Genomic DNA, 27,479 nt, shown 5'->3' on the forward strand with positions numbered 1-27,479 from the left:
AGTAGCAATTATCTGCAGCTCTGCAATGATAGCTGTAAGAGCTATGGTATTGCGATCAACATTGTGTAGTTTGCAGCTTCTGGAGACACTCCTAGTCCGTAGGAAGCTCTTCAGAATGGCCTTGTAGCGGTGCAAAACATCATCAGGAGTTTTAACTGAAAATAAGTATTACACAGCTTAGAAATTATGAAAGCATTTACAGAATTCAACAACAAAAAAATGACTTCTCTCGCTAATTTATTATGGTGGAAACTCTTATTAATACATGTACATTATATAGGTGTGAAGTAGTTAAAGGTAAACTATGTAATTTAAATTTAATAAATCAACAAGACATAATTGTCTCAGCACATTAAATTGGGAATGGAGAAAACACATACACACACACACACACACACACATATATATGTATGCAAACAGTATGCAAGTAAAAAAAGACAATTTTGTAATTAATCACATCCAAAATAAAAGTTTGTATACATTGTTTACATTTTCATTTTTATATTTAAATACCAAATAAGTGTCAATTATATGTCAGTAAATATGTTAATAAATTTGAACAATATTTAAAATAAATATATCAATAAATATATTCTAGGGCATATAATATATGAAGAACTTTATTCTAGAACATAATGAGATGCTGTTCCAGCAAAGCTTTAATACTTTAAATTCCCATTTCCATTCGGATCAGGTTTCTGAACATCAGATCACACATTATTTTGTTGTTGTTGTGGTTGTTTGACATAAAAAAAACTGAGCCAGATATGGAAAGAAAACAATGTATAAACCAAGACTTACCTAGTTGTCTTTTATTGAGGGAACCTCTCAATTGCTCCCGCAGAAAATCCCGTTCCTCTTTCAGGAGTCTATTTTCTTCTTTGAGTTTTTCAATTGTTGCAATGAATGTAGCAAAATTCAATGTGCACACTGAAAATGCATTCTGAGCCGATCACGATTCGTGCGGGACACTGAATGAAAATGCAATCGTAAGTGTCTTGACTGTGAGTGTTAATGCATTTAAGAAAAATAGCATTTAAATGATAATTCTGCCACAGTTTTTGCTTGAACATGTTAGACATATCTAATCATTTCTGTAATACATTTTCATTTTCATTTTGCAACTTATAAAGCGTTAAAATTAGTATTCATTTTACATATTAAAACTGGTGTATGAACCATCAAGTCTTAGACAGTGTTCTAGGTTTATTACATGCAGAGTTTTTAGGTCCTCTAATTAACACCTCTGTTTTTTCAGAATTTAGCAGTAAGGAATTACTTGTCATCCAGTTTTTTATATCGACTATGCAATCCATTAGTTTTTCAAATTGGTGTGTTTCACCGGCCCGCGAAGAAATATAGAGCATATTTAAGAAGAGAGAGGGGACAACAAAATCCTCCTCACGGATTGAAGACTTCATTTTGTATTGTTTTGTGATTTATTTATTTTTTCGCAACTGATTACTTAATTCGCATTTGGCTCATTGTGCAAGGACCTTTAACAGTATAACACAGCATCTCACTCCCTTCTCAGGGAACCAGGTTGCATATATAACCTGAGAGGTTTGAAAACATTGTCATTACAGTACAAGTGTAACAAAATATCTTCTCCTATTTTGTGGCCTTTTCAGTCAAAAGGTTGAGAAGCACTGCTACACTGTATTTCACTCAGTAACATGAGTTTGGCACAAGGACTTTAATGTAAAGGGGTCATATGATGTTGCTAAAAAGAACATTATGGTTATTGATCGATTAAAAATTTAAATCGCATCATATGACCCCTTTAATGTCTTTTTCTATTTCATCCTCTTGGACATACTTAGATCCTGTTACACTTCTGGTTTAGCTGATTATCATTCTGTTTGATCTCTGCAGTCTGCTCCGATGTATCAGTACCTGGAGCGACGCATGTTTCAGGAGGCCTATCAGATCGCCTGTCTGGGTGTGACGGATAATGACTGGAGGGATCTGGCCACGGAGGCTCTGGAGGGACTCGATTTTCACACCGCCAAGAAAGTGAGGCACACACCCACTGCTTTACTCTATCACCATATTTTTAAAACATTTCAGGATATATTTGTCTTTTTGTTTTTCTCATCAGGCGTTCATCAGGGTTCGAGATCTGCGCTATCTGGAGCTCATTAACAGCATTGAAGTAAGACATAATTCTCCGGCACACACATGCTTCATGTTACACTCTTCTTCTATCTCATCTGATTCTTAAATTAGAGCTCATTTTCTGCCCTACAGATGATTTTAAATAAAAAATAAAAATAATAAAATCATTCTAGTCGTATAGTACAGATTTGTACTGTTTAAAAAAACGTTCAGGGATGTGATATTTCTGTATTCATAAAGAATTTTTTTTTTTTTTTTTTATCTGAGAAATGCTAAACAAACTGCAAAATGCTGTGTTGGCACCTTTATTTCATGCTTGGATCACTTTGCTGGAGCTAGTTGTGTGTGCGGGACACTCTTAACATTAAATAAGTATATCGTCTGACTGAGTGTTTCGGAGTGAAGCTGTGAGCAGCTCCTGATCCAGTGTTGTCAGTGTCTCAGCGCGGCTTCTCAGTATATTCTGCTCCAAACAAACTCCATCTCAGCATGGACTGTGCATTTAAAAACACAACACCCACATTTCTGAGAATGGATTATAAATCTGTTAGCTGTGACTCATTTAGCAGGCTGTGTACTTCAGAGGTCGCATTCAATTCATTTCAGGGAAGTAACCATTATAAAACTGACTGTTATTCCTTGTGAGGCATAAATTACTGTAATTTCTTTCTTTGGAATGTAATCGTCACTTTTTTTTTAAATCAGGCTACAGTGATGTATGTGACTGACCTCCATAGGGCTTTTGCACTTTGTTTTCCTAAGAATAAAACAATAATTTCAGTTAGACATGTATTTAAATGATCATATTGTATTGTTTCATTAAACAAACACTAGCTGCTCTTAGTGCTGCTGCTAGAATCAGTTTTTCCCAAACATCTATGTTTAGTTAGTAAGTACAGTACAGTTTGTACAGTATAAAATAATTACACCTTTGTAATGAATCCATAAAATGTGAAAAACCAGTGTGTGTGTGTGACCTCTCTATTATGATAAAATCATTGCCTCTCCTTGTGGCTTTCAGATATGCAACACTAAATGACTGCTTACGCACACACACACACACACACACACACACACACACACACACACACACACACACACACACAGTCTTATCCACCCGGAGGCATCAGAAATTCAATAGTCCATTATTTCCATTGAGAACTGCAGACATCAATCTTGTTTTGACCTCACTGATTGGAGTGTTTTTGAAGCTGCTACCACCGATCTGGATGAACTCACAGAGACTGTAATATCCTATATTAGTTTCTGTGAGTATATATGCATTGCTACCAGCACTTATTTAACATTCAACAATGATTAGCCATGGTTTACAGCAAAACTCAGACATCTTCGTCGGGCCAAAGAGGATGCCTACAGAAATGGGGACAGGGTCTTGTACAATCAGGCCAGGAACACATAGAACAAAGAGATTAGAGCGGCTAAAAAGACCTACGCTAAAAAGTTGGAAGACCAGTTTACTTCCAACGACTCTACTTCAGTTTGGAGAGGACTGAGAGCCATCACAAACTACAAGACACCATCCCCTTGCACTGAGGCTAATCAACGACTTGCTAACGACCTGAATGAGTTTTATTGTAGATTTGAAACCCCCAACACCCACTCTGACCATCTCCCTACACAACCATTAACACCTCCTGCAATCCCCCTCTCCATACCTCCTGCTCTTCAAATCTGTGAAGATGATGTGCGCCAGGTCTTCAAGAAAAACAAAAGAAGAAAAGCACCAGGCCCAGATGGCGTTACACCAGCCTGTCTGAAATCCTGTGCTGACCAGCTGGCCCCCATCTTTTCACAGATCTTCAACAGATCCCTGGAGTTGTGTGAAGTGCCTTCAAACGCTCCACCATAATCCCCATTCCAAAGAAACCCAAGATAACAGGACTTAACGACTACAGACCTGTGGCTCTAACGTCTGTCGTCATGAAGTCGTTTGAAAAACTGGTTCTGGCTTATCTGAAGGACATCACTGGACCCTTACTGGACCCCCTGCAGTTTGCGTACCGAGCAAACAGGTCCGTGGATGATGCAATCAACATGGCATTGCACTTCATCCTGCAACATCTGGACAAAACGGGGACTTATGTGAGGATCCTGTTTGTGGACTTTAGTTCGGCTTTCAACACCATCATCCCAACAACCCTCCAGACCAAACTGACCCAGCTCTCTGTTCCTAGCTCTATCTGTCAGTGGATCACCAGCTTTCTGACAGATAGGCAACAGTTAGTGAGACTGGGGAAATTCATGTCAAACAGCTGCTCCACCAACACTGGTGCCCCTCAGGGATGTGTTCTCTCCCCTCTGCTCTTCTCCCTGTACACCAACGACTGCACCTCTAAAGACCCCTCTGTCAAGCTCCTGAAGTTTGCAGACGACACTACAGTCATCGGCCTCATCCAGGACGGTGACGAGTCTGCTTACAGACAGGAGGTTGAGCAGCTGGCTGTCTGGTGCAGTCTTAACAACCTAGAGCTGAACACGCTCAAAACAGTGGAGATGACTGTGGACTTCAGGAGAAACCCCCCTGCACTTTCCCCACTCACCATCATGAACAGCACTGTGACTGCAGTGGAGTCATTCAGATTCCTGGGAACTACCATCTCTCAGGACCTGAAGTGGGACAATCACATTGGCTCCATTGTGAAAAAAGCCCAACAAAGGTTGTACTTCCTTCGCCAGCTGAGGAAGTTTAACCTGCCACAGGATCTGCTGAAACAGTTCTACTCAGCCATCATTGAGTCAGTCCTGTGTACTTCAATTACTGTCTGGTTTGGTTCAGCTACAAAATCAGATATCAGAAGACTACAAAAACAGTTCTGACTGCTGAAAAGATTATTGGTACTTCCCTGCCCACCCTTCAAGAACTGTACACATCCAGAGAGAGGAAAAGGGCTCAGAAAATCACTCTGGATCCCTCACATCCAAGTCACCCCATCTTTGAACTTTTGCCATCTGGCCGGCGCTTCAGAGCCGCAAATACCAGGACAGTCAGGCACAAGAACAGTTTCTTCCCCCATTAACAATTAAATGTTCCCCACTTATGCAATAAAAACATGCAATATCCTTATATTTATTTGTTACCCCTCCATCCTAGTACATCCATGCATCTTACTCAATCCTATTCCATTATCATTTATAGCACAATTGTTTATACAATTATTTTTTTTTTTTTTTTGTCGTCTCTGTGTTGTCTCTGTTTACTGGAAGCTTATATCACTAAAACAAATTCCTTGTATGTGCAAGCATACTTGGCAATAAAGCTCTTTCTGACTCTGATTCTGAAATGACAAGGGCCTGATCTTTCTGATGTTGTGCAATACAAACCTGCAAGATCGAGCAGTCTTTGCAATGTGGTCTTTGAAGGTTAGCTGCCCATCAAAGGTTACACCAAGATTTCTGACAGAAGTTTATGGGGTGATTGTAGAAGAGCCTAGCTGGATGTAGAAATCATACTGTAGAGTTGGAGTGGCAGGGAAGACAAGAAGCTCAGTCTTTGCCAGGTTGTGCTGTAAGTGATATTCTTTCATCCATGCCGAGATGTCTGCCAGGCAGCCTGAGATCTGTGTAGCTACCGTTGGATCATCTGGTTGAAATGAAAGATAGAGCTGTGTGTCATCTGCATAGCAATGGTAGGAGAATCCATGTGCCTGTATGATGGGACCCAATGATGTAGTGTATATGGAGAAGAGGAGGTGTCCAAGAACTGATCCCCGAGGATACCCAGTGACCAGTTGATGTGCTTTGGATACCTCCCCTCCCCAAGCCACCCTGAAAGACCTATCAGTAAGATATGATTCAAACCAGCGAAGTGGAATCCCTTTGATGCCCAGTGATGAGCGGGCATACAGAAGGATCTGATGGTTGACAGTAGGGGCTTTTCGCTCCGCTTTAATTCCAGAACTAAATGTTCAGTACTAGAGTACTGGGACGATTTTGTGCAAACTATTTCCCAGTACCATTTAAAGGGTACACGTCCTTGTGTACTAGGATGTGACGTAAGCCGGTCGACAGCGATGTCATTTGTGGGCGACTTTCAACAACGTTAACAAAGAAGAACAACATTAACAACAGGAGTATGGAGGAAGCTGTGTTTTTGTTGTGTCTCATAGATTTCACGATACTGGACATGGAATGTCGACGTATACGTAAAGCGATTGAAAGAACAAAAAGGACGATTAAGAATCTCTACTTGCAGAATCTCAAAATTTGCAACAAGTGCCTGCACTTCAGCATGCATACATTTATCGCTGTTCATCATACTTGCAATATAAGTTGACACAATGTTTATGGTATGTCTAAACAGCATTTTAAATCATGGTGGTTGAGGGCATTTTCGAAACATGTCTGGCCAATCAATGTCTACTAATGTCACGGATAGTACCAGTTGAGCTAGACCCTGCTCCGGAGTAGGAGCTTATTTGGTTCTTGAAAAAGGCTGGCCGGTACTAAAATCGCACCCAGTTCCTGCTTTGCGAAAACACCCAAAAGTGGGTAGTTCCACAGTTAGTTCTGGTACTATGTAAAGGTTCCTACGGTGTGAAAGGCTCTAGTGTCAAAAGCAGCAAATAGATCCAGCAGAATAAGAACTGATGATTTGGAATCAGCTTTTGCAGTGCCACATTTTGGTGTAATATAGACACACGGTATGTTCAGAATTAATCAACTTTTAATAAACTACAGAACAACGCGAGCCAGAAGCAGCGCACCTCAGGTGGGCAGGGTTTATATGCTGTGAGATCTGGACACTGCACTAGTGATACAAAACACACAGGTCTGTTGAGAGCAATACTTTAAATATAAACAAATTATTATTATTTGACTAGGCTACTGAACGTTTTTTTATTATTATTATTATTATTATTATTATTATGGCTGCTGTATTCCAAGTATTTTCCAAGCAAATTAAGTGCATGGTTTTATCATGTGTAAAAATAACTGATTAAAATAGTGCATAAACACTTTTTTTTTTTCATCAACAACATACTATAGGCGTACTAATTACAGAATTCTGATTTTTCAAACTTGATGTGCTGTTGTAGGTCAGTTTCAAATCACACATCTGCCACACTGCCTTTTTGTCCTCACGCAATTTGTCCACAGCTGAGGTCTTTGGCATTTTTGTATTCTCTTTCAGATTAACTGAATCATGATGTTTACTCATGGGAATTCATAAGCCACTTATCCACTATTGGGGCGAACGGTTCTCTTTGCTTAACTGTTCCATTCCGTGCGGATTCAGGCCGGTCAGCACAGATACGGTTTCATTTTCCACTGTGGTGCTTATAATGGAGTTCTTTGGAATGCAATACAAACGCATCAGACGTTGCCTTGTTAACACAAGTGTAATATGAACAACGATATGGTCGATGATCAAATACAGGTGCATCTCAATAAATTTGAATGTCCTAGAAAAGTTCATTTATTTCAGTAATTCAACTCAAATAGTAAAACTCGTGTCTTAAATAAATTCAATGCACACAGACTGAAGTAGTTTAAGTCTTTGGTTCTTTTAATTGTGATGATTTTGGCTCACATTTAACAAAAACCCACCAATTCACTATCTCAACAAATAAGAATACTTCATAAGACCAATAATGCCAAATCCTGCTGGAAAATGAAATCAACGTCTTCAAAAAGCTGGTCAGCTGAAGGAAGCATGAAGTGCTCCAAAATGTCTTGGTAAATGGATGCAGTGACTTTGGTTTTCATAAAACACAATGGACCAACACCAGCAGATGACATTGCACCCCAAATCATCACAGACTGTGGAAACTTAACACTGGACTTCAAGCAACTTGGGCTATGAGCTTCTCCAGCCTTCCTCCAGACTCTAGGACCTTGGTTTCCAAATGAAATACAAAACTTGCTCTCATCTGAAAAGAGGACTTTGGACCACTGGGCAACAGTCCAGTTCTTCTTCTTCTTAGCCCGGGTAAGATGTCTCTGATGTTGTCTGTGGTTCAGCTAATCTCTTGACACGTCTGTGTGTTGTGGCTCTTGATGCCTTGACCCCAGCCTCAGTCTGTTTTTTGTGAAGTTCACTCAAATTCTTGAATCGATTTTGCTTGACAATCCTCATAAGGCTGTGGTTCTCTCTGTTGGTTGTGCATCTCTTTCTTCCACACTTTTTCCTTCCACTCAACTCTCTGTTAACATGCTTGGATACAGCACTCTGTGAACAGCCAGCTAATGTTTGTGTCTTACCCTCCTTTTGAAGGGTGTCAGTGATTGTCTTCTGGACAACTGTCAGATCAGTCTTCCTCATGATTGTGTAGTCTAGTGTCGCCATATTCAAATTTTTTGAGATAGTGAATTGGTGGGTTTTTGGTAAATGTGAACCAATATCATCACAATTAAAAGAACCAAAGACTTCAACTACTTGAGTATGTGCATTGAATTTATTTAATACCCAAGTTTCACAATTTGAGTTGAATTACTTGAGTAGAACTTTTCCACGACAATTTATTGAGATGCACCTGTATTTCTGTTTTGGGGACTCTCTGCTCTCTGAAAAAAAGACACAACTCTTGACGTGAAAAATCAAATAAAAAGATCGCAACGATGGGTATAATATCGATAAGCGCACGTTTCTTCCACAGACTGTCAAACTTTTTTTATATTGAATGTAGCATAGCTGTTTACTTGGCTGTTTGATCAAATTGTGCGCTTCCATGTAGCCAGGCAACAGAGTGGTGACACGCACTCTAATAGCGTTGTCTAAGCATTCCTAGAATTCTGGGCCGAGAGCGTTCAGACTCATGTGAAATAAAACTGTAACCATAACCATACCTGACGGTTCTTAGATCTGTTCAGTCCGATAGTATTAAAGTGGCTGTATTCATCCACGAATTGAAGAATTACTGAAATAATGAATTTCAAGAATTGAAAATCGAATACCAATGAACCGACCGAATATGCAAATGATCGAATATTCTGGTCCAGCCCTAGCTACAAAAAAGAACAAAAAAACGACCATAACTACACTGTTAAAGTAGTTCATGCAACTTACTCGCTATATTCTTCTGAAATAATAAAATACAAAACAATTCAGTTATTCACTGCAAATCTTCCTCTCGGTCTGAGCTCTCGTATCACTGATCCACACACACACATCCAGACTGATCAGGCCACGATCAGCCACCACAGTCCATATGATATAACCACAAACATGTGATTTCTTCCTATTTGTAATACATGGACTAATACATTTATTATGTTTTGATGGACTTTTTATTTTTATAATAAATCCTGATAGTAAAATCTGACATATTTTATCTTGTGTGGACATTTTTATTTTTTATTTTTTTTAATTAAATTTATAAATTGTAATAGAATATGTTTTCTGTGAGGGTTGTGTTTAGGGGATAGAAAATACAGTTTGTACAGTATAAAAACCATATTGCCTATGTTAATTCACCATAAAACATGTAAAAGCCGACATATTTTGGTAGTATATGTGTTTGTGTGTGGAGTTTTGTATGCTGGCATGTGTGGTTATAGTCTGTGCTGGTCAGACGTGTCTGGATGTGAAACACTACTTCTGTAATCTTTCTGTACATGTGTTTTGTGCAGGAGAGGAAGAAGAGGGGTGAGAGTAATAACCAGCTCTTCCTGGCTGATGTTTACGCCTATCAGGGCAAGTTCCACGAGGCCGCCAAACTCTACAGGAAAACTGGCCATGACAGCCGAGCGCTCAGCATGTACACAGACCTGCGCATGTTTGATTACGCTAAGGTGTGTGTGTGTGTGTGTGCCCTCACTGCTGCACCTTATACTGCCCAATTAGACAAGAAGAGAGTGGCTGTCTGACTTTAATGCATACAGACGATTGTAAAGCAAACACAGAAAAAATATCTTTCTGTTTTTCCAAAAATGTGTGAAGGACTTCCTGGGCTCAGCAGATCCCAAGGACACTAAGCTGCTGATGAAGAAGCAGGCAGACTGGGCCAAGAACAGTAAAGAGCCTCGAGCGGCTGCGGACATGTACCTGACTGCAGGAGAACACATGAAGGCCATCGAGATCATCGGAGAACACGGCTGGATGGACATGTGAGCCACACACACAGACACTCACACAGACACACACACACACGCACACACACACACACACACAGGTGTTAACTGGTGTTAAACTGAAACTGTCACCTACCATTGCCTGATGCCAGCAGACATCTTCCACATATGCTTTGAGTCACAGTCACATATGGAAGATCTGCGTCATGTCCTGATCTCCTGTTCCATCTATTTTTGTAATACAAGGAAGACGAGAAATGTAAAAACAGAAAAGAAACTCTGGTTAATGAGATAAAGATATACTTTATGACATGCACATACAGACAAGCACAGGGACTGAGATAAATCATGATGGTCATCCTCTGTCTCTCGGTAGGTTGATAGACTTGGCTCGTAAACTGGATAAAGCAGAGAGGGAGCCGCTGTCCAGATGTGCCGTGTTCTTTAAGAAGTTCAATCATCACGGTTATGCTGCTGAGATTTATAATAAAATGGGTGATCTGAAGGCGCTGGTGCAGCTGCATGTGGACGCTAGACACTGGGATGAGGTGAGATTATTCTAGATTATACTATTTGCTACAGGATTACATATAAAGGACCAATGACCTTGTGTCATCCTGAGTTTCATGACTGAAAGATATATATTGTCAATCAGCAGTAAGCATTTACATTTACATTTAATCATTTAGCAGACGCTTTTATCCAAAGCAACTTACAAATGAGAATAATAGAAGCAATCAGACCAACAAGATAACAACAACAGTATACAAGTGCCATGACAAGTCTCAGTTAGTCTAGTACAGAACGCATAGCCAGGTTTTTTTTTTTTATGAATATGATAGACAAGAAAAGAAAATGTAAGTGCTAGTATTAGTCAGTTAAGTGCTGGCGAAAAAGATGAGTCTTTAGATGTTTTTTGAAAGACTCGAATTGAGATTGGGAGGTCATTCCACCAGCTGGGCACAGTCCAGGAAAAGGTCTGTGAGAGTGATTTTGAACTTCTTTGGGATAGCACCACAAGGCGTCGTTCACTTGCAGAGCACAAACTTCTGGAGGGCACATAAGATTTAACCAATGTTTTTAGGTAAGTTGGTGCCGTGCCAGTGGTCGTCTTGTAGGCAAGCATCAGTACCTTGAATTTGATGCGAGCAGCTACTGGTAGCCAGTGTAACCTGATGAGGAGAGGAGTAAAGTGAGCTTTTTTTGGCTCATTGAAGACAACCCTCGCTGCTGCATTCTGGATCAGTTGCAGAGGCTTGACAGTACATGCAGGAAGAGCCAGGAGAGCATTACAATAGTCCAGTCTGGAGAGAACAAGAGCTTGGACAAGAAGTTGGGTGGCTTGCTCTGACAGGAAGTGTCTAATCTTCCTAATGTTGTATAAGGCAAACCTGCAGGACCGGGTCATTGTAGCAATGTGTTCTGTGAAGCTTAACTGATGATCCATCACAACTCCTAGGTTTCTGGTTGTCCTTGAAGGAGTTATGGTTGATGAGCCCAGCTGTATAGAGAAGTTGTGATTAAGCAATGGGTTAGCTGGAATCACCAGGAGTTCTGTCTTTGTAAGGTTAAGCTAATGGTGATGGTCATTCATCCGGCTAGAAATGTCACTCAGACAGGCTGAAATGCGAGCAGCTACCGTCGGGTCATCTGACAGGAATGAGAAGTAGAGTTGGGTGTCATCAGCATAGCAGTGATAAGAAAAACCATGCTTCTGAATGACAGATCCTAATGATGTCATGTAGATGGAGAAGAGAAGTGGTCCAAGTACTGAGCCTTGAGGAACCCCAGTAGCAAGGTGGTGTGACTTAGAAACATCACCCCTCCAAGACACACTGAAGGATCTGTCAGAGAGGTAGGACTTAACCCACAGGAGTGCGGTTCCAGAGATGCCCATCTTTCTGAGGGTGGACAGGAGAATCTGGTGATTAACAGTGTCAAAAGCAGCAGAAAGGTCCAGTAAGATGAGTACTGAGGATTTTGAAGCTGCTCTTGCTAGTCGCAGGGCTTCAGTAACCGAGAGCAGAGCAGTCTCAGTTGAGTGGCCACTTTTGAAGCCAGATTGGTTGCTGTCCAGGAGGTTGTTCTGTACAAGGAACATAGAAAACTGGTTGAACACAGCTCGCTCAAGTGTCTTTGCAATGAATGGAAGAAGGGATACCCGTCTGTAGTTTTCTAGAAGCGCTGGATTTAGAGATGGTTTCTTAAGCAGTGGGCTTACCCGAGCCTGCTTGAATGCTGAGGGAAATGTTCCAGAGTGAAGAGAGGAGTTGATAACGTGAGTAAGCGAAGGTATGACTGAAGAAGAGATCGCTTGGAGGTAAGTGGGGATCGGATCAAGTGGACAAGTAGTAGGATGATTTGACAGGAGAAGTTTGGAGACGTCCATCTCTGAGAGTGGAGAGAAGGAGCAGAAAGAGTGTGCGTCGGTCATTGTGAAGTTGTCCTCAGTCTGCGGTGTGGAGAATTGGTCACTGATGGTTCTTGTCTTATTTGTAAAGAAAACTGAAAAGTCATCGGCTGTAAGAGTCGATGGAGGAGGTGGTGGCAGCGGATTAAGAAGAGAAGAGAAAGTCTTGAAGAGTGTCCGATCGTCACAACAGCTGTTAATTTAGTTGTGGTAGTAGGATGTTTTAGCCGTGAAGACATTTGCAGAGAAGGAAGAGAGGAGAGACTGATACACACTGAGGTCTGTAGAGTTTCTTGATTTCTGCCATTTCCTCTCTGCAGCCCTGAGTTTAGAGCGATGTTCACGGAGAACCTCGGACAGCCAGAGGGCAGATGGGGCAGTGCGTGCTGGTCTAGACAACAGTGGGCAAAAGTTGTCCAAACAAGAGGTTAGAGCGGAGCAAAGAGTGTCCGTAGCGCTGTTCGTGTCCAGAGCAGAGAACTGAGAGAGTGCAGGAAGCGAGGATGAAACCACAGAAGATAGGCAAGATGGAGAGAGTGAGCATAGGTTCCGTCGAAAGGTGACCTGCGTTGGAGTGTGAGGAACTTCAGGAGTAAGTGCTAGATTAGCAGTAATGAGGAAGTGGTCTGAGGTGTGCAGTGGAGCAACTGAAGAGTTGTCCACAGAGCAACAGCGTGTGTAGATGAGGTCCAGTTGGTTGCCTGATTTGTGAGTCGCTGTAGTAGACACTCGCTTGAGATCAAATGAGGCGAGCAGAGTTTTGAAGTCAGCAGCCTGGGGCTTATCTACAGTAGGTGGATGTTGAAGTCACCAAGCAGTTCCAGATGAGTACCATCTTCAGGAAAGTTTGATAGCAGCACATCCAACTCCTCCAAGAAGTTTCCCAATTGACCTGGGGGACAATAAATGACCACAAACTGGATTTTAACAGGGTGGGTTACAGTAATAGCATGTGATTAAAATGAACCGTTAGCTGTAAGTGATGGTTGAAGATCAATTTTCCATCCTTTTGATATAAGGAGACCTGTACCTCCACCCCTCCCAGTGGTACGAGGAGTGTGGGAACAAGTGAAATTAGTGGAGAGGGCTGCAGGGGTGGCAGTATCTTCAGGTTTGATCCAAGTCTCAGTTAGTGCCATGAGGTTGAGACCGGAATGAGTAGCAAGAGAAGAAATTAAGTCTGCTTTGTTAACAGCAGACTGGCAGTTCCAGAGACCAACTGGAATAGAGAGTGTAGTAGTAGAGGTCAGAGGGACAGGCCGTAGGTTTCCTTTGATGTACATTGCGGGCTCTCCGAGTGTTAGTAGTTATAGTAGAGATCTGAAAGCACATAGTGACTACAAGCTGCCCTAAACAAGTATTTGAGAACAAGCTATACAAAAAGTAAAGAAAGCCTAATATATAAGCCATAATAGATTAAATAATGGCTCTGTTGGCTGTAAATGATCAGCAAATCATCTTCAGCAAATGCAGAGACACTAATAGTTTGTTCCAGCGGTGAGTGAGATACTGCTGCACACTATTTTCTAAACCTTGTCAAAAGTGAAGTATACAGGGTATTTATTAAGTGACTGACGGTCCGGTGTGGCTGCTGCTTGTTTCAGGCATTCTCTTTAGTGGAGAAACACTCTCAGTTCAGAGACGACGTCTATGTGCCGTACGCTCAGTGGCTGGCTGAACACGACCGCTTCGAGGAGGCCCAGAGAGGTCAGTCTAACACACCCTTCACATGCAGGACTGGAGAGAGAGTGTGTGTGTGTGTGTGTGTGTGTGTGTGTGTGTGCGTGTGTGCGTGTGTGCGTGCGTGTGTGCGTGCGTGTGTGCGTGCGTGTGTGTGTGTGTGTGTGTGTGTGTGTGTGTGTGTGTGTGTGCGTGTGTGTGTGTAGGGAGTTTAACTGGGAGGTAAGTTTTGTTGTCCATGGGGTTGTGGGCAAACCTTCATCAGTGCTGTATATCATACAAGAGTTCATATGCATCTGTGATTATACATTTTTTATTTACAAAGCCCCATCTTGTTTTGATGAAAGATGTTACATTAAAATCAACATTATTGTAGTTGTTGTGTTATTGTGGTGTGCGTCAGTGTCACACTGCTCAAATGAAGCATCATGGGCTTCATGACCCACATACAGCTGAATGTAGCGCTCCAATCACTTTTCAGATTTCAACTCAAATCCTAAAAAATGGCCACGTTGAGCATTAAAGGGTTAGTTCACCCACAATTAAAATTCTGTCATTAATGACTCACTCTCATGTAGTTTCTCACCCATAAGACCTTCGTTCATCTTCGGAACACAAATTAAGATTTTTTTGATGACATAGAATGCCTTTGTAATTACCAATTTGACACTTCAAAAACTTCATAAAGTGATTGGAAAACTAATCTATATGAATTGAGCAGTTGAGTTGAAATGTTCTGAAGAGAATCAATATTTTTTTTTTTTATGAAGAACAGATTTAATTTATGCTTTAAAAAGCTCAAACGTTTTGTGTGACACACTTGAATGAACCTTATTGGTTACGCAGAACGTCTGAGCTTCCGGAGAGGTTTGTTCTTGTGCGTTATTCAGGTTAGGTTGAGCTTCTGGTTATGTCCGCTGATCAATGTTTGCATGCAAGTAAAAGCCTAAATTAAATCTGTTCGACCATAACAAGCGATCGATTCTCTTCAGAAAATTTAAACTAAACCGCTCGATTCATATGGATTAGTTTTCCGATCTCTTTATGAAATCAGGGTTTCCACGCTTCTGGAAAGTAGGTCCTTGAAAGTACTTGAATTAAATTTGAAATAAATGTTGTTTATCCAAGGAAATTGGAAAAACTAAGGGAAAAATAAACATTTAGCGCATTGTTGTAGTAGTTCTGCCAACACAGCAGAAATCATCCCCACCACGGCTGAGCTTCTCACTGACAACATAACGCTGCTCGCATCATTCACAGTCCCGTTATTAGCAGAGAACACGGAGCTGGACATGAATTTCGGCACAGGATTGCAGCTGTTAATAATAATTTGACTTATTCCCGCAGGTTCTGCACTTATAAAGCAATGACAGATGAAGGAACGTATCATTTACACCTGCTTTTGAGTCTTGAGAAATCACTCACATGCTTTTATTTTCTGTGCACTATAAGGAGACTGACAGTTTTGAATAGTTATTAACCCTTTACCACATACGATCACACCGGTGTGATCAGAACTTTCAGTGCGTCGCGTCATCAACGGCTGATTTAAATCTGCTTTCGCACTTTGGCTGGCGCAGAGACAGATCGACACACTCAGTACTTGTCATATTATCACAGATATTCAGTGTTTTCAATCATATAATGCTTATTTTAGGTTTCAGACATTTAAATACAAGTACTAGCAAAACCATATATTTACAGTTTGTAAAATACACGCTGATGTCTACGGAAACGGCAATAATGATTCTTACAAATATAATCTGACTACATGTTTTTAATGATATCATATACAGATTGTGTAGGTAACTATAAAGTTTACTCTCCTCTTCTCCCAGTTTACCGGAGACCTGCTGTAACATGTTTCGGGAGGAGAGGATGAATGTGCGTGTTGTAAATCCCACAATTCAGATTCAGTGTGAACTAACATGGTGGCACCCATCACTCGGTGTAGATCAACTAACACGGTCCATATAAAAGTGTTTAAACGACCAAATAGATTTACATGTTTCACAATCTGAATATCAGGTAGTTCATTATATAGTGAGCATGTTTGTGAATATTTTTAATAAAACAGGAAAAACAAAATAAAAGTGATTCATGTGTCATACAGATCAATTGTGTCACATGACGAGCACGACGCATCGCCGTGGAAACAATGAGGTGCTACATTCTAAAACAACGGCCCCTAATACACCTCACTCCAGGGGCTCAGCTAAACTCACGTGCGAAAGGGTTAAGGGAGTTTACCAAAATTTAACAAGATTTAATACAACAGTTCAGTAAACAAGTACTGCCTGATTTTGCTCTATTTCATCAACAAAAATAGCTCCAATTAAAGTAACAACTCAGCCTCTTTGCATCTCTATGAAATTGTGTTTCTGAACGAATCTAGTGAGTCACTGATTCATGATTACCCATTCATAAAGACAGTCACATGCTTCATTCCTGAATGAATCAGCTGTTTAAACGAATCAATCAAATGAATGATTCAGTTATAAAATCAGTGGCTACCGCCACCTGCTGGCGGTTCTGTTTCATTTTTAGGTATAATTTCAGTTATTTAAATAATTTAATATTGTATTTAAAATGTTATATTTAAAACATTAATTTCCAGATGAATGTATAAATTTAATTGCACTCATGCCACCTCTGAGCCTCATTAACATCTGAAAATGTACCTACGAACCACTTTTGTGTTCTCACTTCTCACCTCTGTAGTAGAAATTATTTCTTTTTAAAACTAATTAGCCTTTCGCCGAGCCCCGCCCCCCTTAGTTACTGTTGCTACTTCCGACAAACAAATGGTCAAACACGACCAGCGCGACAGATTGCCATGACGGAAAAAGGGTATACCCGTGCGTGTCAGTGACCTTTTTTGGAGTAATACCTCCGCGATATCCTCCAGATCGAGGCAAAAGGGGTTACAGTATGCCGTGGAGGGATAAAAGCGAAATCTGAGAAACACCATGACCTTTACCTCAAATGCAACCAGCACAGCCTTGTGTACCAGTCATGCTCTTGCACTGCCGGGAAAGTTCTCTTTCATATGTTATGGTCTATTATTGTCTATTGCGAGTAGTTATTTTTATTATTATCTTGGTGAGTAAAGGTTTTAATAATGATAACTAAATATTAATTGAGTCTTAAATGCATAATGTAGACATATAGGCTAATGTTGGCATTATTCTTTTATTAAATTTCAGCTGCTATGGCGAAGCATATAAGGCAGAGTCTTTATCTTGATTAATTTCGTTATTGCCAAATTACCCATCTTAATTGAGAATTTATCTTAATTAAAATTTTTAAGAAAGACTCGTTTTTATTGGTGCGTTGGCCTATTTATAGGCTAAATGACTCTATACCTAGGGCTATTTAGAGTTCTGAGATGTTACGATGTCACAGAGGACTTATTTTATTTCTTTGTTCAAACTTCCAGGTGGCCTATTACGTTAGTCATGTATAAATTATGTTAAAACATGTATAAATGAATCTTCTTGACAAAAGGCAAAAGAGCTGTTTGCGTGCGTACATTTGAATAATGTCGGGCTGTAAACGGGTTCGGGCTTTTAAAAAGCTGTCAATCAAAATGTACTTGTCTGACTCAGGCCGAAATCTGTTGGGCTCGGGTCCTGTCGGGCTATGAGTCTAATGTCACCTTTTGTATCTTTTTATATGAATTTTTTTATTATTGATCAGAAGGTGCTTCTAAATTGTTTTAATTAGGAGGACAAGCGCCCCTAATTACAAGAAAAAACGAGGTGTGTGACAGGTATGGCTGTGGAATGGGGTTTGGCCGAGGAAAAATTTCAGTCAAAAGATTTATTTATTTATTATTTTTTTGCTTTAACACATTTATGGCGGTTTTTCAAAAAATGTCCTATGTTTTGTCAAAGACAGAAGGAAACAACACTAATTACTGGCAGTGTAGATGGGGTAGCGGAAAAAAAAAACACTTAGCCTATAACCCTGAGGCTGAGCTGGACAGTTCTCTTACGAGAGCTCTCTCGTACTGCGTCTTAGCTAAGACGCTACGGGAAAAGTCTCTTTTCACGAAATACTGAAGCAAAAAAATTTTCCTTAATTTTGTATTTTTGTAAAGCGCATTTGCAGCAGTACACAGCCATAGGCGAGACGGCTCGTTCGCTCATTGGCTTGTTCCACTGCCGTTCCTGCTGCCCTATCCGGCGCCCATATCCTTTACATCCTTGTTCTGTTATATCCTGTGTGTGTGTTCGCCCTGCGACGCACATTCACAAAAGAGCTGCGTCTTTTTAAAGATGCCCTCGTGCGGCTCGTGCAGAGCCCCGCTCAGCGAAGGAGATCGTCACGTCATCTGCGTCTCCTGTCTGGGTGAGAACCATGCAGCGCTCGCGCTCGCTGACGGCGGATGCCCTCATTGTGAGTTAATGCCTATGGTGACTCTGAGGACTCGCCTGGCATCCTTCTCGAAGCCTGCATCATCCGCAGCGCCGTAAGAAGCGCCGCTCGCAGCGTCTACCAGAACCGCCTCCAGCTCGGCCGAGTTCGCCGGTTCCCTCCGCTTCGCCGACCTCCCCTGCATCGCTTCCCGATGCTCAGCGTCCGCTGCTTGCTGACGCATCATCTGAGGAAGTGGATCTCAGGCCCGCGTCGGAGGAAGAAGACACGTGCTCTCTGCTTGCTTCGGGCAGTGAGGGTTGGGCGAGCTCCGTGGATCTCGCGCCCGCTGCTCAGAGGCCCAGCAGACGGGGGGATATCGATAAAGAGCTGATGCGTGTACTCTCACTGGCCGCGGCGAGCCTCGGCCTCGAGTGGTCTGCACCAGCGCCCCCTTCACGTTCCCGGCTGGATGGTAGCTATCTTCCGGATGAGCGCTCTTCCTCAAGCTCAAAGCACGCCCCTTTTCTTCCTGAGCTTCACGAAGAAGTGGCGAAAGCTTGGGACGCTCCATTCTCGGCGAGAATCCGCTCATCTGTTTCGCCAGCATTCTCCACACTGGACGGTGCTAGGAACAGAGGCTACCTGTCACTTCCGCCGGTGGAACAGGCTATAGCAGCGCACCTTTGCCCGCCCTCTGCTGGACGGCGGACTAAGGCGGCGTTGCCATCCAAAGCCTGCCGCATGACGTCGTCGCTGCTCGCACGGATATTGTCTGCTGCTGGGCAGGCTGCGTCTGCGCTACACACCATGGCTACGCTACAGATTTTCCAGGGCGATCTTGGGACCTGAAGCGATCTGTCTCGCGGATCTGAGGAGTGCTTCGGATCTCTCCCTCCGCGCTGCTAAGTCCGCTGCACAGGCCATGGGACGGGTTATGGCTTCCGCTACGGTGGCTGAGAGGCATTTGTGGCTGACGCTTTCTGACATCAAGGAGTCTGAGCGCGCTGCATTCCTTGACACGCCGCTAACTCCTGCCGGCCTCTTCGCATCTTCCGTCAACGAGTTTGTGGAGAGATTCGCCGAGGACCAGAAAGCTTTGCATGCGTTCAAGCACTTCTTGTCGAAGCGCTCCAGTTCTGCAGCTAGCCGCTCTAGACCGGCCCCACAGAGCTCTCAGTCATGCCCACTGCCTCCTGCTGCGTCATCGCGACAGCATCAGCAACGCAGCTCGGGACCCCGTTCTCGCTCTTCAAACCGTCGCCCCGCACCGCAGGAGCCGCGGCAGAGGATTGCGGTGAAGCCAGAAGCCCCGAAAGCATCCTAGCACTGCTGGGAAAGCGCCGGTGTTCGAGTTCCGCTGCGGCCGAGCTCTCACCCAAGCGCGCCGCTGTTGCAGTTCCAAGAGTTGTGACTGCCTCAGTGTCTTCTGCAATGCGCAAGCCTGCACGAGTGCCCGCTTGCCTGCACACAAAAGCCGTTATCACGGCTACCCAGATGTTTCACAAAAAGAGTGTTTTTTCTGGTGTTCCGGCCACGGCCGATGGTGCTATAAATGTTGTGACGATGCCCACTCATCAGTGCCCATCTCCACATGTAAGCACAGCCCTGCACACAGGGCCTGCGCCCATAATGTCGACTCAGGTCGGTCGCGCACACTGCATAGTAAGCGTGCCCACCCCTCAGTGCCCACAATTACTATGTCACACGTCATGTGGTTTCTGTAAAAACGAAACCCGTGCACGCTCGTCCGGCCACGGCCGATGGTGCTATAAATGCAGTGACGATGCCCACTACCCAGTGCCCATCTCCACATGTAAGCACAGCCCTGCACAGGGATAGCGCACATAAGATCGACACAGATCGGTCGAGCACGCCGCATAGTAAACGTGCCCACTTCCCAGTGCCCACATACACTGTCACATACGGCGCGGGGCTTCTGTAAAAACAAGGCCCGTGCACGTAGATTCTGCACAGGCAGACAGCGAGTTGAAAGTGGTAAATGTGCACATATGCAGCCCACGGTTATTTGCAGATATATCGAGTCCCACGGAACCCGCTCAGCCTCCCCCCAGTCGGTTAAGCGCCGGAACGGGGTCGAGGAAGAGCGATCTGCCCGCTGTGATCAGCGAGCTCCTCCGACTCATGGGCATTCAGCGCGCAGCGAGTTCTTTCCGCTGCGGCGCGACCGTGTTGCTCAAACACTGTCAAAAGATGCTGGGTCTCATGGCCGCAGCATCTCCGGTTCTGCGGCTGGGCCTGCTCCGCATGCGCCCCCTGCAGTTCTGGCTGAAGGCTCGGGTGCCGCGCAGAGCGTGGGCGTCTGGCCGGCTGCATTTCAAGGTCGATCAGAGCTGTGTTGCGGCTCTAGCACCTTGGACAGCGAACGGCTGGTACCGATCAGGTGTAAGCCTGGGGACTTCCCCGAGTGTGAAAATGGTGTCGACGGACGCCTCCACTTCGGGATGGGGAGCGCTGCTCGAAGGCAGACCGTCCTTTGGCCTATGGTCAGAACGGGAAAAGCTCCATCATATCAACTGCCTGAAAATGCTGGCAGTGGAGAACGGGCTGACGCGCTTTTGTCCTCATATCATGGATCACCACGTCGTAGTCCGTTCGGACAACATGTCCGTGGTGTCCTACATAAATCGCCAGGGCGGTCTCGGGTCCCGAAACCTGTGCAGGCTGACGGAACGCCTCCTGGTTTGGGCTCAGCGCAATGTGCGCTCGCTGAGAGCAGTGCATGTGCCTGGACTGCAGAATCTGGGTCCAGACAGGCTGTCCAGAGGCAATGTTTCTACGGGCGAATGGTCTCTACACCCGCAAACAGTCCGGCTGTTGTGGGAGAGATTTGGCATAGCGGAGGTGGACCTCTTTGCGTCCCACGAAAACGCTCACTGCCCCGCGTTCTTTTCCAAGAATGAAAGCGCGCTGTCACAGAGATGGCCGTGCTGCCCGTTTTATGCATTCCCACCCGTCTCCCTCCTTCCACAGGTGATAGAACGGGTGAGAGAAACGAGATGTTCAATACTGCTTGTAGCACCTCTTTGGAAGTACCAACCATGGTTCCCAGATTTGATGCAGTTAGCAGATGTCGCCCCGTGGCCGGTACCGTTGAGGAGGGACCTCCTCTCGCAGGCCAGGGGCTCGATTTGGCACCCTCAACCGGAGTTGTGGTCCCTCCATGTGTGGGCGCTCAACGGTTACCCGCTGATCTCGCAGTGGGAGTGCTAAATACCATCACTCAGGCTAGAGCTCCGTCGACACGACGTCTGTATGCCTCGAAGTGGTCGGTGTTCTCCAGCTGGTGCACAGCTCGAGGTTATTCACCCCTTAGTTGTGAGGTGACGGAGGTCCTCTCCTTCCTACAGGAGCTGTTGGATAAGGGCAGAGCCCCATCCACGCTCAAAGTTTATGTGGCGGCCATCGCGGCGTTTTCTGAAACGGCGTCCGGTCAGTCAATAGGAAGGAACGATTTAGTCATCCGGTTCCTCAGAGGAGCTAGGAGGCTGAATCCTCCCAGACCTCCGTCAGTCCCTATGTGGGACCTCGCGGCGGTTTTGGAGGCCTTGAAGGGTCCCCCTTTTGAGCCTATCCAATCAGTTAGCCTTCAGCATCTGTCGTTCAAGACAGTATTCTTGTTGGCTCTCGCTTCTGTGAAGCGTGTGGGTGATTTGCACGCGCTCTCGATGAGCCAGTCGTGCTTGGAGTTTGGGCCCAATGACTCAAGGGTCATACTCAAACCTAGGCACGGTTATGTGCCGAAATCCCTCAACACACCGTTTCGGGCTCAGGTTATTGCCCTGTCTGCCCTGCCGATGTCAGGGGAGGATGGAGACTCGAGTCTTCTTTGCCCTGTCAGGGTTTTAAGAGCTTATGTGTCTCGCTCTGCTGCCTTTCCGCAGACGGAGCAGCTGTTTGTCTCGTTCGGTGGTCGTTCCAAGGGAATGGCTGTTTCGAGACAGACTCTATCCAGATGGATAGTTGACGCCATAGCGTTAGCTTACGCTTCCAGGGGCCTTCAGTGCCCGTTGGGCGTCAGAGCACACTCCACAAGAGGCGTCGCCTCGTCGTGGTCTACTGGGATCTCCTTGCAGGATATATGTATGGCGGCAGGTTGGGCCTCGCCGTCTACATTTATCAGGTTCTATAACCTGGAGGTCCCCGCCTTGCAAGCAAGGCTGTTGTCGGTATAGTCGAATCAGGGCCCTGACGGGAATTCTGAGTTCACGAGCGCAATGCGCTGCCGACTGTTATATGGGCAGTTTTGTGTAAGACCCGCATTGCCACATTGGTCAGGCCTTGCCTCGGCTGTGTGATGTCATATTGCCGCATCTACGGATGCTGCTAGATATAGGACGGAGGGCTTTTTCCCTTTTCTGTCCTGGACTCTCTGTGAGTCCCTCAGGTGACTGTGCACTGTAAATCCTGGGCGTTGCTTCAAGTTTATTGGTGTGTGATCCCTGCGTGCACGGCGTTTTACATTGGGTTCCCGTAGCGTCTTAGCTAAGACGCAGTACGAGAGAGCTCTCGTAAGAGAACGTACTCGGTTACTAAACGTAACCTCGGTTCTCTCTAGAAGAGCGAACGAGTACTGCCTTCTGTGCCGTGCATACGATTCACTCTGGTTTGCTTCAGCGATGAAATAAATCAGGTGAGTCAGCCTTTTCGAGCTCCTTTTATACAACCCGAATTCCGGAAAAGTTGGGACGTTTTTTAAATTTTAATAAAATGAAAACTAAAGGAATTTCAAATCACATCAGCCAATATTTTATTCACAATAGAACATAGATAACGTAGCAAATGTTTAAATTGAGAAATTTTACACTTTTATCCACTTAATTAGCTCATTTACAATTTAATGCCTGCTATAGGTCTCAAAAAAGTTGGCACGGGGGCAACAAATGGCTAAAAAAGCAAGCAGTTTTGAAAAGATTCAGCTGGGAGAACATCTAGTGATTAATTAAGTTAATTGATATCAGGTCTGTAACATGATTAGCTATAAAAGCTTTGTCTTAGAGAAGCAGAGTCTCTCAGAAGTAAAGATGGGCAGAGGCTCTCCAATCTGTGAAAGACTGCGTAAAAAAATTGTGGAAAACTTTAAAAACAATGTTCCTCAACGTCAAATTGCAAAGGCGTTGCAAATCTAATCATCTACAGTGCATAACATCATCAAAAGATTCAGAGAAACTGGAGAGATCTCTGTGCGTAAGGGACAAGGCCGGAGACCTTTATTGGATGCCCGTGGTCTTCGGGCTCTCAGACGACACTGCATCACTCATCGGCATGATTGTGTCTGTAGCGGCTGTAGACTAGGCAATGAAAAAAAAGGGGAAATCTTGCAGCCGCGAGAGACTAACGCCTGAGAGACTGTAAACACTGCGACGCGCACAAACTCAGTTCCAATCGATGATCCTTTCAAAACGTTTATTGTAGGCTACTTCAACATGTAAAAATACAACTGGTACTGCAGTTACCAAGTAATAAAGTGCTGCGTGCATGTGAAAGTGCGGTCAACAGAAAAGTCTTCACTCTCAGGCTCACTCCCTCTCTGTGTCAAACTCCCATTGATTATCCCAGGTGAAAGTGAAGCAAAACATATAAGCCACTATCACTTCCGCCCAAACGCCGGTGGACACGCCCACCACCTACGATCCTTGTGCAGTGAATCACATAAACACAGAATACATGAGATACTTACAGATGACTCTTACATTCCGGCCCCTAATTATTTTAACACAATAATTATACAACTGCACATTATGTAAAAGATCAATCAATAAAAGACAAGATAAGGCAGTCCATTTGAAAGTGTCCTTTCTTCCTTAGGCTAAACAAAAGGAAGAAACAAAGTCCTTAGTCTTTGTAAGGAGTGATCTTAACAATCACTTAGTCAGTGTCAAGGTTAAAGTCAAAGTTCAAAGGTCAGCTGGATCCTTGTAGATCCTCTGCTTCCTGTAGAAGGCAAATCTTGGTAATAGGCCTGTCTAAATAACTGGTCTTCGTCCTAATTCGCACTTGACGGACAAGACCTCTTTGGTCAGGGGTAGTTTGCACAATCCTTCCTGTAAGCCATGAGTTGCGAGGTGCTGAGTCGTCAACTATGAGTACAATATCTCCAGTAAGGAAGTTGCGCTTGACACCAGACCACTTCTGATGTCCTCCCTTTTGAACTGACCCGGCGGCAAAGATGGCATAGTCTTGAGCAGCAACAGATGGTTAGGGGTTAAAGGTTCCAAATCATTGGGATCAGTGGATGCCTTGGTAATAGGACGACTGTTGATAATGGCTTCTGCTTCACAGAGAACTGTGTGAAGACTCTCCTCATCAAGGGTCTGCAACCTCAGGGTGGAATTCAGGACCTTCCTTACAGACCTTATCAACCTTTCCCAAACCCCTGTAGGGGGATTGAAAATCCACTTGATTCCTTTCTGAAGGAGGGTGTTATTAATTAGAGCATGATTCCAACCTTCCATTGCCTGTCTCAATTCTCTCTCTGCTCCAACAAAGTTGGTTCCATTGTCTGAGCGCAGTTCCAATACTTGTCCACGTCTTGCTGTAAAGCGTCGAAGAGCATTAATAAAAGAATCTGTATCCAAGGATGACGCAACTTCAATGTGGATCGCTCTTATGGAAAGGCATGTGAAAAGAACCCCATACCTCTTCAATGTACTCCTTCCTCGCTTAACTTCAAAAGGTCCGAAGTAATCAACTCCAACCCGAGTGAATGGCGGTTCATCTGGAGAAACTCTGTCACGAGGTAAATCTGCCATCTGCTGCCACCCTGGAGCTGCATGGAGTCGTCGACAGACAATACATTTCGACAGGGTTTTCCTTATAGCCCCACTAACCCCAGGGATCCAGTATTTTTGGCGCAGACTAGCTAGCATGTGGTTACGACCACTATGTCCCACCTCTTGATGTATGTACTGAAGAATTACATCCGAAATATGTAAATCTTTTGCCAATATGGCAGGATGCTTAGCTTCTTCCGGCATAGCTGCTCTACTAAGTCGTCCTCCGACTCTCAAAACACCATCTTCAAGTATTGGGTTGAGCTTGTAAATGTGACTAGTCCTTTTCACACTTTCTCCCTTTTGCAAGCTTTTAAATTCTCCTGGAAACCTCCTTCTCTGACAGAACTTAATAATCTCCATCTCAGCTCTTCTGAGTTCCTCAACTGAAAGAAGACCACTGCCAGTCTGAGCCTTGATAATCTTCCTCTCTCTTGCTATTTTTTTTTCCTGTTGGTCCTTATCCAAGCCAGAATGAGCAAGAGTCACGCTCAATTGCTTTCTCTTCTGACTGAAGTACAGTAGTAGACTCTTCAGCTTAAGGAACCAACCAACCGCCTTCTTCAGACGGGTCCAAGAGGAGAAGTAGTTAATCAAGCGAGTGACTGCATCAATCCTTTCTTCAGCCTGCACGGCATTCACAATCAAGCCCATCTTAACCTCAGGGTCATCTGTTGGGATTCTCACAGAGCCATCTGGGTTTTCAGGCCACCCCTCCTCAGGCCCAACAAGGAACTGAGGTCCAGACACCCATATGTTGTTTCTCAGGAGTGATGTCACCTTTACTCCTCTGGAGGCCAAATCAGCAGGATTGCTTGTGGTGTTAACATATCTCCACTGAGATGGGTTTGATACACTCAGTATCTTTGAAACCTGATTGGCTACAAACGTACGAAAACTTGAGGTCTCATTGCTGATGTACTTCAGTACGGAAGTACTATCAGTCCAAAAAATTGAGTCCTGAAGTCGCATCTGCAGCTCCTTCCTCCACAGCTCATCCATTCGACCTGCAACCATGGCAGCTGTCAACTCCATACGAGGGATGGTAATTGGCTTTAATGGAGCCACTCTGGCTTTACCCATTATGAAAGCACAGTGAACTTGTCTGTCTATGTTGTTTCATAAAAGATAAGTCACTGTTCCATAGCCACTCTCACATGCATCCGCAAAGTGATGTAACTGAGCAGAAATCACTTCCCCAAAATCCATTGGTTTTAAGCATCTGTCAATTTCAAACCTTTCAAGCTGCCAGAGCTCCTTCAACCAACTTCTCCACTCCTGTGCAGACAAATCTGGTATAAGGTCATCCCAACCTAGATCCTTTCTGCACAAGTCTTGAAGGATCTTTTTGGCAGATAAAACCACAGGTGCCAAAATTCCTAAGGGGTCATAGATTGAACTGACCGTGGAGAGGATCCCTCTTCTGGTTAAGGGTCGATCCTTGATGAGGATTTTGAACTTAAAAGTGTCGGACTGAACACACCACTGTACGCCCAATGCTCTTTCTACAGGAAGCATGTCATTGTCCAAATCCAAATCCTTAACCTCTTTTGCTCTCTCTATTGTAGGTATGGCTGCCAGCACAGCACGTCTGTTACTGATCCACTTCATGAGCTGAAAGCCCCCTTTCAAACAAAGGGCACGGAGGTCCTGGTAGAGTGCTATCGCCTCCTCCTCAGAAGCCACTGATGTTAGGCAATCGTCCACATAGAAATTGTGCATTACCGTTTCGATTGCTTTGGAACTGAATTGCTCCCGGTTATCTTCTGCACACTTTCTGAGAGCAAAGTTTGCACAACTTGGCGAAGATGTGGCTCCAAACAGATGCGCAACCATTCTGTGCTCCACCAAGCTCTGTTTATGGTCTCCATCCGGCCACCAGAGAAACCTCAACAGATCTGAATCCTCAGCTGGCACTCTGACTTGGTGAAACATAGCCTCGATGTCTGCCATGAGCACAACAGGCTCCTTTCGGAATCTGGTCATGACTCCGATTAACATGCTGGTAAGATCGGGTCCCTGTAGGAGCTGAGCATTCAAAGATGTTCCCTGGAATGTAGCTGCGCAGTCGATAACCACCCTGATCT

The 27,479-nt window shown here is 44.1% G+C and overlaps 1 protein-coding gene across 2 annotated transcripts in view; it reads left to right on the forward strand.

Moving 5' to 3' along the window:
• Positions 1–27,479, forward strand: part of ift122 (intraflagellar transport 122 homolog (Chlamydomonas)) — a 135,011-nt gene that overhangs the window by 82,370 nt on the left and 25,162 nt on the right. For both annotated transcript variants that reach the window (XM_059523681.1, XM_059523682.1), the window contains exons 15-20: positions 1,876–2,016; positions 2,102–2,155; positions 9,709–9,870; positions 10,019–10,185; positions 10,526–10,697; positions 14,164–14,266. In XM_059523681.1, the coding sequence (XP_059379664.1) occupies positions 1,876–2,016; positions 2,102–2,155; positions 9,709–9,870; positions 10,019–10,185; positions 10,526–10,697; positions 14,164–14,266 (799 nt within the window). The remainder of the gene's footprint in view (positions 1–1,875; positions 2,017–2,101; positions 2,156–9,708; positions 9,871–10,018; positions 10,186–10,525; positions 10,698–14,163; positions 14,267–27,479) is intronic.

Source organism: Carassius carassius, chromosome 34 (assembly GCF_963082965.1).
Source record: "Carassius carassius chromosome 34, fCarCar2.1, whole genome shotgun sequence".
NCBI classification, from domain to species: Eukaryota; Metazoa; Chordata; class Actinopteri; order Cypriniformes; family Cyprinidae; genus Carassius; species Carassius carassius.